The sequence below is a fragment of the Dromiciops gliroides genome, chromosome 2 (assembly GCF_019393635.1).
Source record: "Dromiciops gliroides isolate mDroGli1 chromosome 2, mDroGli1.pri, whole genome shotgun sequence".
In the NCBI taxonomy this organism is placed as follows: domain Eukaryota; kingdom Metazoa; phylum Chordata; class Mammalia; order Microbiotheria; family Microbiotheriidae; genus Dromiciops; species Dromiciops gliroides.
Window position 1 is genome coordinate 397427904 of NC_057862.1, and position 13420 is coordinate 397441323.

General features: G+C 42.4%; 1 protein-coding gene and 1 pseudogene across 3 annotated transcripts in view; one reads left to right on the top strand and one right to left on the bottom strand.

Moving 5' to 3' along the window:
- Positions 1-13420, bottom strand: part of NLRC5 (NLR family CARD domain containing 5) — a 98642-nt gene that overhangs the window by 62644 nt on the left and 22578 nt on the right. For all 3 annotated transcript variants that reach the window (XM_043988811.1, XM_043988812.1, XM_043988813.1), the window contains exons 2-5: positions 11360-11516; positions 10019-10325; positions 7735-7800; positions 664-732 (exon numbers count right to left, since the gene is read on the bottom strand). In XM_043988811.1, coding sequence (XP_043844746.1) covers positions 664-732; positions 7735-7800; positions 10019-10313 — 430 coding nt within the window. In that variant the 5' untranslated portion in view covers positions 10314-10325; positions 11360-11516. The remainder of the gene's footprint in view (positions 1-663; positions 733-7734; positions 7801-10018; positions 10326-11359; positions 11517-13420) is intronic.
- Positions 3790-5343, top strand: LOC122742234 (annotated as a pseudogene).

The following is a 13420-nucleotide window of genomic DNA, read 5'->3' on the forward strand; positions in this document are numbered from 1 at the left end:
GCCATTTGTTTTCTTTCTGGAGAGCAGGCTGTTAAACATCTATCAGCACACCACTGCCCTAGGGACATCCCAGCATTTTTCCTCACAACCTATATCAGGGAGGGGTTCTGGCCTTTAGTGGGGAGCCACCCAGACCCTCTTACCATGGAAACTCCTTCTAAAACAGCCCAGCAAGAACATTGTGTCTGCAGGCTGTGGGGTCAGGGGAATGGTTTGGGAAGAGGGGAAAATACCTTTTAAAGTAGGATGTTATAAAGCCATTTACTAGAAGAACTAAGTCAAGTCCCCAATACCTCAAGTCCTTATCCAAGCCTGCTCTGGAGAGTTCTTTCTAGAACAGGAGGGAATTAGGAAATAGAGATGCTCTGGGGAAGACATAAAGGTCTCCCACCTGCCCCAGAGCACTCCTCCTTCTCCCAAGGTCATATCTTATGAAGAAATGGCTATTCCCTATTGTTTGGGATCTTTTCAAGAATCACACTTGGGTCACTGTTTCATGTCAAGGAACTGGCCAGTGAATACATGCCTCAGGTAAGTGCCTTTGATAGATGAGCAGGGCTTCAGTGTGGTCTGGAGTCTCCAGTTTGTTCTCCTTCTTCATTCCTTGCCCCCTCCAGGACCCCCCCCCCCACACATACACAGTGGCTAACAGAGTCGACTCACCTAGCTGCTGCTGCCTGGACCATTTTCGACGAGGTGAAGAACCTATCTCAGAGGAGGGTCGCTTGAGGCCTAGGAGAGAAAGTGATGGCGATGTTGAAATGCAAGCCATGAACCTAGAGTTATGAAGAATCTCACAAGCATACTTTGAACCTCCCTGACCTGCTGGGAGTGTGGGGGGTGGGGTGGGGGTAGGGAGAGGGAGGAGGCAGGGGAAGAAAGCTTCCAAACTAAATTATGTAGGTCCAGAATACTACAGGAAACCAGGGAAGGCACCAGAAAACAGCAGAACCAACTCTCTTCTTGCTTTTCAGTTTGTCTACAAGAATTGGGGTCTAGGCTGGAGGGTGGGAGGTAACCCAGTGTGTCTGTGGTAGGCAGAGATCCGTGGCCTACCATGGCAATAAGAGGAGATCATAGTGGGACAATTTGAATGAGGAACTTGCCTATCTGACAGACTGGCAGAGCCCCTACAGGGGTTGTTTCTGCACCACCTCCCCAGACCCACAAAAGGCACGGCCTGTCGGTAGGAAGATGGGGACCATCACACTGCTTCCCCAACTCCTTCAGTCAGGAAAGGTTACAGTCACCTTGTTCTCTCTCTCTCCAAGTCTCTCAGTTACATAAAGTTCAGAGCAGGGACATGCAGGAGTGCCACTTATACACTTTCTAAAATGAACAAGAATCCTTTAAAAAGTGGTCATTCAGCCTCCAGTGGCAGGAAACTACTATAGCCTGGGGCAGACCATTTTACTTTAATAAGAAGTTTTTCCTTACACCAAGCCGAAATCTGCCTCTTAGAAGCAGCTAGGTGTTTCAATGGAGAGAACACTGGGCCTGGAATCAGGAAGGTGTGAGTTCAAATATGACCTCATACATTTACTAGCTGTGTAGCCGGGGTAAATCACTTAACTTCTTTGCCTCAGTTTCCTTAACTATAAAATGGAGATAATAATGACACCTACCTTCCAAGGTTGTTGTGAGATAAATGAGATAATATGTGTAAAGCACTCAGCACAGTTCCTGGCACATAGTAGGTGCTTAATAAATCTGTATTTCCTCTGTTCCCAATGTTCAAGCCTGTCAAGATCTCTTTTTGGTCGTGATTCTGAATCCTGACTGTCATCCAATGTATGAGCTATCCCTCCCCAGTTTATGTCAGCTGCTTTCCAGGCCATGGCTGCATCTCTGAGAGGAACACTGAGGAATAGATTGGAGAGGCCAAGCCTATGATCTAAACATTCTATTTTCCTTTAAGGAACTCCTTATTTCTGCTTTCTGGGGCTAAGTAGAACAAGTCTAATTACTCTTCCGTATAGTTCAGTTCAGTTGTTTTCCAGTTGTGTCTGACTCAGTGATTTCATTTGGGGTTTTCTTGGCAAAGATAATAAGAGTGGTTTGCTGTCTTCCCCAGCTCATTTTGCAGATGAGGAAACTGAGGCAAACAGGGGTAAGCAACTTGCCCAGGAACCAGGAAAACAATATACACTGTGACTATAACAGTGTAGATGGAAAGGAAAACCACAAAACAATCAAAACTGAATGTTGAGAATGTAAAAAGAACAAGCTTTGTCCCCAAAGAAAAGATATTAGAAGACGTCTCCCCCCACTTCTTTACAAAGGTGGGGGTTTACAAGGTGTGAAACACTGCATATAATGTCAGGTTTCTTTCAATGTGTTTTTTTTGTTTTGTTTTGCTAAATTGTTTTCTTAAATCTTTTTTAAAAATTCTTTGTTGGAGGGAAGGATTCTCTGGAGGGGGAGAGAGGGAAGCATATAGGAGGGATTATAAGCAATGTGAAAACAAGAGATACCAACAAATATTTTTTTAAATACCAACTCATCTGCTAAACTGGCTTAACAACTATTTATATTTTAATAAATTGCAGTACATACAGTCTCATGATAATTTTTCAGGCACTCCCTCTAAATTCCCATCAGGAAGGATTCTTGTTAATCATTTTCATTCGTGCTGCTTCTTGTTTCTATGGCCCCAGTTCAGCTTTTTTTTTTTTTTTTTTGCTTACCCATTATTAGTTTTTAAATTACCCATTATTTCTTAAAGGACTTTCAAGATTTTTATTTTTTATTTAATTTTATTTCATTTTTTGAGGGGCAATGAAGGTTAAGTGACTTGCCCAGGGTTACACAGCTAGTGTCAAGCGTCTGAGGCCAAATTTGAACTCAGGTCCTCCTGAATCCAGGGCCGGTGCTTTATCCACTGCACCACCTAGCTGTCCCCAGGACTTTCAAGATTAAAAAAAAAATTCTTATATTTGTTAGTTGTAACTGTGTTTTAGCATATTGCTACATTCACATACCACAGTTTACTTAGCCATTCCCCTATTGTTGGGCATTTAGGTTACATCTAGGTTTTTGTAATTATATATTATGCTGTTATGAAAACAGTTTGAACAGATAACTCTTTTTTGTTGAGTGTGTTTTTTCTTTTTTCTTTTCTTTTTTTTTTTTTTTTGCAGGGCAATTGGGGTTAAGTGACTTGCCCAGGGTCACACAGCTAGTAAGTGTTAAGTGTCTGAGGTCGGATTTGAACTCAGGTACTCCTGAATCCAGGGCCGGTGCTCTATCCACTGCGCCATCTAGCTGCCCCGAGTGTGTTTTTTAATAACACTTTCAGGGCATACTCTCAACAATATTTGCTTACAGTTGATATTTAGAACTCAGGTATACACTTTTACAATGATTCTTATTACATTTCATCTTATTAGAGTAGGATCACTGATTGGGACATTTTAACCAGTCAAATAAGTTTTTTTAAAAAATCCTTTGAGATGAAATCAATAGATTTGATTATCAAGGACAAAATTACTTTTCACAATCAAAATCAATGGCTTTAAAATTCAAAGAAAATAAACAGTTTGAGGAAAATTTGAAGTATTTGATAAATATCAGGCTTATCAGATAAAGACCTCATATCCAAAATCTATAAGGACGGATATATCCTATCGGTATTATTACTGATATATCCAAATCCAGCCTCAGACACTTGACACTTTCTAGCTGTATGGAGGTGCAAAGGGGATGGGCAGAGATGGGCTTTCCCACATGAAAGAGGCAGAATCCACAGTTTCAGTTTGAAGCAACTATTTGCAATGGGTTAACTGTAAGATGGCTGGGACTTCAAGGCATGACCAGATGACAATCCAGTCCAAGAAGAGACTTACTACAGCCACAGACCCCATTGAAAGACTTCAGCTCCAGTGCTTAGCCAAGGGGCTCAGCTGGTATCAAGGGTCTTGGCAGAGGCTTTTGGATCATGGATGATGATAACAGCTGAACGATCAACTTTTTGACAGGGCAATGAGGGTTAAGTGACTTGCCCAGGGTCACAAAGCTAGTAAGTGTCAAGTGTCTGAGGTTGGATTTAAACTCAGGTCCCCCTGAATCCAGGGCCAGTGCTTTATCCACTGTGCCACCTAGCTGTCCTCTGAATGATCAACTTTACTTTCTTTTTTTTCTTTTCTTTTGCAGGGCAATGAGGGTTAAGTGACTTGCCCAAGGTCACACAGCTAACAAGTGTCAAGTGTCTGAGGTTGGATTTGAACTCAGGTCCTCCTGAATCCAGGGCTGGTGCTTTATCTACTGTGCCACCTAGCTGACCCCTGAACCATCAACTTTAAAGAGTTTGTGAAAGGATTAAATGATTATGCTGTGGTGATGGAAAAAGAAGTGAAAGAACTCTTCAATCAATTTGATAAATATGGAAATGGGAAAATAGATTTTAATGAATTTTTCCTCACATTAAGGCCCCCAGTGTCCAGAGCCAGGAAGGAGGCCATTATGCAGATCTGGAAGTTAGACAAGACAGGCAATGGAGGGTTAACAATTAAGGATTTATGTGAGGTATATGTACAATGTAAAACACCATCCAAAGTTCCAGAATGGAGAGTGGACAGGAAACCAAGTGTTCAGAAAATTTCTGGATAACTTTGATTCACCCCATGACAAGGATGAATTGGTTACCCTGGAGGAATTTATGAATTACTATGTGGGAATAAGTGCATCAGAGGGGCAGCTAGGTGGCACAGTGGATAGAGTACCGGCCCTGGATTCAGGGGGACCTGAGTTCATATCAGGCCTCACACACTTAACACTAGCTGTGTGACCCTTGGCAAGTCACTTAACCCCAATTGCCTCACCTAATAATAATAATAATAATAATAATAATAAGTGCATCAAAGACACCGATATCCATTTCTTCATCATGATCACAACTATGTGGAAACTCTACATGTTTTCCAAGAGGACATTTTGTACTATTATGCCAGGATTGGTGCTTCCATGGACAGTAACACATATTTCATTCTTATCATTCCTTTTTTTTTTTTTTTTTTGGTGGGGCAATGGGGGTTAAGTGACTTGCCCAGGGTCACAAAGCTAGTAAGTGTCAAGTATCTGAGGCCAGATTTGAACTCAGGTCCTCCTGAATCCAGGGCTGGTGCTTTATCCACTGTGCCACCTAGCTGCCCCCATTCTTATCATTCTCATTGAGATTGGGACTTTTGGGTTCTTTCTTCTTTCTGGAATCAAAGTCTGTCCACGGGATGATTTTTGAAAGAATTTCATCACAATTAATCCTGACAATGATCATATATGTATGTGAACTTCTGAATGATTTGCCTTTTCTCTCCTAAACAGCCATTGGCAGTGCATTTCTCTTAAGGAAGTGCTACTGTTTCCTCACAAATAACCAAAAAACTAATTCAAAATATCAAGAGAGAAAGAACAGAGGCATGGACTTGGCTAATGTTCAAATAAAATAAACACATTTAAAGCATCTTTTAAAAACTAAGACAATATCTGTTACTCTACCCTTTCTTGGAGTCTAGGCTGGAAGGAATCAGCATGAGAACTGGGGGAAATAAGTTATATCTGTTTTACAAATTACTCTGAAACTAAGGCAGCTAGGGGGTGCAGTAGATAGAGTACCAGACCTGGAGTGAGGAGGACCTGAGTTCAAATTTGCCCTCAGACATATACTAGCTGTGTGACCCTGGGCAAGTACTTAACCCTGACTGTCTCACAAAAAAAAACCTGTGATGAAATAATGGGATTTAGCAGATACTCTATCCCCAAAATATCATTAAAAGGGAAAAAAGGACCTATCAATACAAAAATATTCATAGATGCTCTAGTTATAATAGCAAAAAAATCAGAAGTGACTTCTATGTACAACAATTGGAGAAAGATTAAGTAAATTATGGTATATTCATGTAATAGAATATTATAATGCCATTAAAAAAGGATACATATGAAATGTACAAGAAATAACCATATGAGGTGATAGTTAAATCAGCAGAACAGAACTGTATAAACACTAGCTACAACTACATACTTTTTTAAAGTGTTGGACAAGAAGAAAAGAAAAAAGGAAAACAGGGCCAAACAGTAATAGAATTTCTTACAGGTATAGAAAGAGAAGCAAAACAAATATTTGCTTGTTAGTTGTTTGCTAAAAAAAAAAAAAAGACTAGGACGGGGCAGCTAGGTGGCGCAGTGGATAGAGCACCGGCCCTGGATTCAGGAGGACCTGAGTTCAAATCTGGCCTCAGACACTTGACACTTACTAGCTGTGTGACCCTGGGCAAGTCACTTAACCCCAGTTGCCTCACTAAAAAAAAAAAAGACTAGGACTATTGTTCTAGTTTGTCAAGATGGACCTAGTTTCCATTTCTCTCATCTAACGTTAATATTTCTTCTTATTTCTATAGCATTCCCCTAATCTATCAGTTATATGACCTTGGGAGGGAACAGTAAGTCTGGTCCAGAAGAAAATAAGGTTAGTCTGGCTCATTCTTGATGAACCCAGGTTCCCTCTCAATAGTAGTTCAGCCTGCTTTTTATAACTATTTAATAACTATTTGCATCTCCATTAATTGATTCAACAAATCAAGTCTTCTAACTTTTCAATCATTCCCTCTAAGTCCTCAGCAAGATTCTCTGAACATTCATTCTCAGCTGGTCAACTGTAATTCAGTTGCTGCCTGATTATCAATGAGTCCATCCGTTGACCAATATATCATCTGCAGAGTCAGCTGTTCAATGAAAAAGTTATTCAGTTGACTAACCTTTAATCAATGGACTAACCAGTTAGTCTTTGAGGAAGCTGCCCAGGCCAGCTTGTATGAGGCAGAGCTACAGGTGTCTTAGAAGGACAACTTCCCCTACTGTAGGGTGTAGGCACAAGGCCCTGAGGTTTGGTGACACTAAAATGAAAACCAATTTCTTCAAGTGAAACCAGATGGGGAAGTTCTGGAGGAATTGAAGACTAAGGGAGATAGTTTCAAGCCCAGCTGATCCTACCTTCCTGTGACCCAAAGAAATGCTGGAATCTCTCAGATTTCCCAGAAACCTCTAGGTCAATGCCAGAAGATTGGCCAATGCATCCAGGGCCCATAAGGCAACAAGCAGATCTATACTTTGACACAATATTCTCTTCCTCTCTGTTTTTCCTAGAATCTGTCTGAGAAGAAAATTCTTATTCTCAATGAGTAAGATGTAGGTACATCTGTGTTCTTTACAGCCAATTCACTGGGAATTCCCTTCCAGGTCTGAGGGAGCCTGGAAGCAAAAGGAAGTTTGGGGGTGGGGAGAATTGAGGAGGGGGAAGTGTCTTGTCAGGGACAGTGAAAACTTGAAAGAAAAACAGAGGGATGGTTCTTGGAAACTCTTGACTGGCTCTGCTCTCTACTACCTCCTGACGGGGAATTGGCTCTTCTGAAGGTCCTTTATGTGTTCTTCCTGAGTGTTGTAAGCCCTAAGATCATGGGCTTTATGGCTGACTCCTTAAAGATCATGGAGTCCAAACCTTCAGTTTACAGATGATGAACCTAAAACTCAAAGTCACACAGGATCATAGATCTAGGGCTGGAAGGGACTTCAAAGGCTATTATGGATGACAAAACTGAGATTAAATGACTTGTCTAAACTCACATGAATAGAAAGCACTAGAGCCTTGATTTGAACCCTGGTCATCAGACTCTAAATTCAGCAATCTTTCTATTGTGCGAGATCTTGGTGCCATGACCACCCCTCCCACCACCTCAGACTCACCTGAATGAAGGAGCTGGGACTCAGGAAGGGCATCCTCACAGAGGTCTCTGTTCTGGCTCGGAACCTCTGAAAGAGTAGGGAAATTAGGCAAATGTCTTGTAGGTACAGTGGTGTACTGAGATACAGGGTACATTCTATCTCCAATATGAACATGTCCCTCTCATTTTGGTGTGGTGATACCCCTGAGTTTTCAAAGGCTTTGTCAGTTCAGCAAAAGTTCTAGAAGGGTCCAATAAACTGGAAGTGTTTCAAGTCAGGGCCTGGAGATGGACTGTGTGTCTGTGATCTAAGGACTAGCCTGTGGGGAGTCTCTCCACCAGAGGGTTGGCTGTGGAGATCTGTGAAGTTTTGTGCTAGGACTAGAGGGGCTAGGATCTGGGTTAGGGGTCATGGAAGAGGATAGAGTGTCTACATTGATAAAAATCATGGGTTCTCCATGGCTGGTAAGTAAAGGACATACTCAGTCTTAGGGAAAGGTGCCTGAGTGGACACCATCCTGGATGGGAAAAAAGAGTGGACTAATTGGAATGAAAGAATGTTACAGTGGCAAACAGGGCCTGAGTTCAGCCCTGACTTTGTCACAGACATAACTTATAGAACCTTTGGGCAAGTCACTTAAACTTTCTTTTTTCTTTTTCTTTTTCTTTTTTTTTTTTTAGGCAATGGGGGTTAAGTGACTTGCCCATGGTCACACAGCTAGTAATCACTTAAACTTTCTGACCCAAGTTTCCTCTTTGGTAAAATGACAGTTACAGGGGCAGCTAGGTGGCGCAGGGGATAGAGCACCGGCCCTGGAGTCAGGAGTACCTGGGTTCAAATCTGACCTCAGACACTTAACACTTACTAGCTGTGTGACCCTGGGCAAGTCACTTAACCCCAATTGCCTCTAAAAAAAATGACAGTTACAAATATTATGTTATTTGATACTCACAACCCTGGGAGGGAGAGGTGCTATTATTATTCCAATTTTACAGAAGAAGAAACTGAGGCACGAAGAGATAAAATGACTTGCTCAGGGTTACACACCTAGTATGGGTCTGAGGTCAGATTTGAACTCAGGTCTTTCTGATTCCAGTTGTGACATTCTATCCACTGCACCACTTAGCTAGCTGCCTCTTATCCAATCCTAACCTCCATTACTCAAAGTTACACAAATAATCAGTAGCCGAGGTGGGATTTCACCCAGTTATCTTGCCTGGCTTGAAACCTAGGGTTCTTTCCATTATACTGCTCTGCCTCTGTTCAAGTGAGGTTTCCTTCAGAGTAACATAGTGGATGATAGGGCATCAGACTTGGGAGTCAAGAAAACCTAGACACCTATCAGCTGTGTAATCTTACACAAGGCACCTAATTTCTCTGAGCCCCAAGTTTCTCTTCTGTAAAATGAGGATCCTAATAGTATTTACCCTACAGTGTTGTTATAGGAATCAAATGAGATCATGAATGTATAGTGCTCACTGAACCTGAGAGAGCACTATAAATGTAAACTCTCATTATAATAGCATGGTCGTTATTGTCATTTGGAATGCAGATTGGAGCTGTAGGTCCTCTCTGATCTGAAGGATCGCCTTTGCCCCTCTAGCAGTTAGTGGACTACAAGCTATAAGAGGAGTCTGCCTTAAAACAGGAGGCCAGGCATCAGCCACCCACCAGCAAAACATGGGGACAAATGTCTAAGAGCAGGATCATCACGGCTAAGTGATATAGGGTCTGGCATTGTGGGACAGGAGAAAGGCTCCCTGGCTTAGCACACATCAGCCCATCAAGACTCCCTAACATGGTCTGTCCTGTCAGGCAGAACTCTGGGAGACAGCCTCTCCTTTCCCCTTCCAAAATGCAAAAGGCCTCCTGGAGGGATGGGATGGAGACCCAAGAGATAAGGATCTATTCATTTTCTGGCTGATTGGATAAGAGTGAAATTTGGCACCCCATGAAACCAGGAATGGGAACCTGGGCTCCCCGGGGAGTTCCTGGTCCTGACTTAATATGGGAATCTGGGTAAGTTACTCCATCTCTCTGGGACTGAGTTTCTCCAAGGTAAGATGGGAGATGGGGGATAAAGGATAGACTAACTGAACATGAAGGTTCCCTTCCAGTTCTGCCATTCTGTGTTCTATGATGCATACCAGCTCTGATGTTTTATGTTCTATGTTCTAAGCTCCCACCCAGCTCTTCCATCCTAGGTCACATTCTAAGGTCTTTGTCACCTCTGCCATTCTGTTTTCTGATCTAAGATCTCTTCCAGGTCTGACATTTTCAACCTCTGCCATTCTAGAGTACTTACCACTGTCTGTACCCCAGACACTCAGGAGCATGGTCTCCAGGTCCAGGGGCATAGAGAATTCCCTCCAGACACAACTGATGAAGGTCCGCCATGTAGAGAGGCCATGGGCTCTCAGTTTGTTAAGAAGCAGGGAGACTTTCTGCGTGGGATCTGGGGCCTTATCCACAGGGGTCAAGTCTAGATCAGGCAGGAAGAACTTGGCCTTCAAGGTCAGCCATTCAAGGTCCCCACTGAGCAGCACTACCAGGTGGTAAGTCAGGCTTTCCACATCATCCTGCAAGCTTAAGGAGTCCATCTGGATCTGATACTAAGAGGACCAAAGAGTGATAGGTTAGCTGATGGAGCTGACAATACCAGCAGAGGATGGAGAAAACCCTTAGCCTGGCTATAACTCTTCTTATTTACCACATACAGAAGGCAGGATGGTAAAGTGTGCCAAAAAAAACCCCCAGATGGAGTCACGAAGAGTCAGACATGACTGACATGACTAAATCTTAAAGTGCTATCCATATGAGCATGAGTTACAATGATGAAGAAGATTGATGATGATGAAATGCCTTGCCCAAGCTTACAACAGAGAGCAACAAAAGAGGCAAGATTTGAGCCCAGGTCCCTTGATAACAAGTCCAGTGCTTTTTCTTAGATTCAGCAATGATCCACTAAGTGCCCCAAGCACTGGGGGGTGGGTTAGTGGTACACAAGGAGGAATAAACAGCATCTCTTGTCCTAAAAGAGTACACATTCTAGTTGGAATAATCAGACTGATACATATAGATAACAAGAGAGTACTTTGTTAAGTGCTCCAGGGAAGAGAACTGACAGTCTATGCCACAGGAGTTCAGAGCAGGGGGAAGTCACTGTAACTGAGGCTTCCTGGAGGAAGTAGCCAGGGATGCCACTTCTATTTCTTAAAGAATCAACCTATTTTTCAAGTCTCTTTGTGGCTGGCCTAAGAATAGACAGGGGCGGGGGGGGGGGGGGTCAGCTAGGTGGCGCAGTGGATAAAGCACTGGCTCTGGATTCAGGAGGACCTGAGTTCAAATCCGGCCTCAGACACTTGACACTTGCTAGCTGTGTGACCCTGAGCAAGTCACTTAACCCCCATTGCCCCACAAAAACAAACAAAAAAAGAATAGACAAGGGCGGGGGCAGCTAGGTGGTGCAGTGGATGGAGCACTGGCTCTGGATTCAGGAGTACCTGAGTTCAAATCCAGCCTCAGACACTTAACACTTACTAGCTGTGTGGCCCTGGGCAAGTCACTTAACCCTAATTGCCTCACTGAAAAAAAAAAAAAGAATAGACAAGGGACAGGGTGGGAGACTGGTTTGAAAATGTCCTACCTGGTTTGTAGGATGAGAAGATTCATCATAAATGTTCTAAGATCTCTGTCAAGAGAGTAGCAGGATGGAAATTCTCTGGGGCAGAAGAGCCTGGGTTCCAGATCCCGAGTGTATACCAGGACATGGTGTTCTGAGGACCACTCCACTATAGAGTCTCCTAAGGAGAAAGAGAGGAAACAGAGTTGGCTCACCCCAGAGGCCAGGGAACTGCAACAATTCCCCTGTCCTCTTCCTCAGTTCTACTCCCAGTGAGCTCCTTCCCCACCAGAGTCAGGTGGAAGTCACAGGTTGGTGGTTCTGGGAAGAGAGAGAATTAAGAAAGAGGGGTTTTCCTAGTGTGACTCCACTCCTTCCCCCACCACACTTAGCATTATGCCTGACACATGTTTAATAAATGCTTATTGACTACATTTAAATTAATTCATGTCAGGACATAAAAAATATTATGAATTTAAGTAAATTTTTTTCCAGTTCCTTCTTCAAAATCCCTATGAGGAGTTTTCTTTGTGTAATCTCAATCATTTTTTTTTTCATACAACTACAGTTAATATAAACTACATTTTCCTAGTCTGCTTTTTCCCCCCTTTACATTATTTCAAAAAGACCTTTCCCAATCTTTGTATTTGTCATACTCGGCCATCTTAAGTGAATGCTGATTCATTTAACCATCTCCCCTATTGCTTCCAGTTTTTTGTTTTTTTGTCTTGTGAAAATTACATATGGTGCTATTGAAATCTTCAAACAGCTTTTATTTGTTGTTTGTTTTGGGTATGTGTTTTTACATTTGTCTAGCTATGGGAATCAAATAGGGAGAAACATTTACATACTGAGGAATAAATAGGAAAAGGCCAAGCCCCATCCCTACCCCCACTCCCTTATCATCTGGGAATAACCTAGGTTCTCTGCTATGGGCCCAACATCTTCCACTTAAAGGCCACATCCCTGGGTCCTCAGGTTACTTAAGAAAAGTGCCCACTTCATCTTGTTTGAGGCAACCCAATGAAAAAAATCAACTTTTTGGTGGCACAGCAGAGTCCACCCTGGAATTCAGAAAGATCTGAGTTCAAATCTGGATTCAAATACTCACTAGCTGTGTGACTCTGGGCAAATTGCTTAACCTCTATTTGCTTCAGTTTCCTCATCTGTAAAATGGGGATAATAATGAGGATCAAATGAGATGATCATTGCAAAAGTGCTTAGCACAGTGCCTGGCTCATTGTAAGAGACACATAGATGTTAGTTCTTTTTCTTCTTACTAATGATAATGTTTGCAGTACAAGATTAGTTTCTGACTACTCACCCACTTTGAAAGTCCAGGATGTACACAGGAAATAAGCAGATAAAGAGGTGCTAAGTGAATCATAAAGCTCTTTCTACTGCTATTAATTATTTTGCTGTATGAAGTATAACGAAATGAGTTGTTGGAGGCTGTGACTGAAAAGACTGAGATCACTGGCTCTGCAGTAACAACATAGGACCATCAGCTGAAGAGGGACATAGCTCTCAAAGGGCTGAGTAAATGGGGGGTGGTGGTGGTGGTGCAGAATATGACAAAATCATGTCAGTGTTGGGACGGGATACATTGCTAAAATTCCCAAGACTGCAGACCCATAGGTAATCATTGGGTATTTTTTTTCTCTCACCTCGGACCCTCCCACGGGAGCCTCTGGTTAGGACAAAAGTCTTACTTTTCTTAGTTTTAAATCCATAATTTCTCTTTGTCAATAGGGTTAACCACAGGTACTTGCTAGTTTGGACTTACTTCTAGGGAATGAAGTTGGGGGAAAGCAATTGAGAAAAAGCACACCAGGAGAGAGAAAATTAGAACTGAGATATGTTGGCAGAGTGGTGTCTTTGGCTGAGGGCTTAGAGCTAAATAAAAAGTAGAGAATTACACATTCTTTTGCCATGACTTCTCAGGGCAGAAAATGTTTACTCATCTAAGCAATGAGTCAATAGTAGGACAGAAATGAATGAGAAGGGCTGAACAACCCTTCTCCCTACCTGACTCCTGCTTCATGTGTACAACAATTCACAAACCTTGAAATACTGTAAGAATGT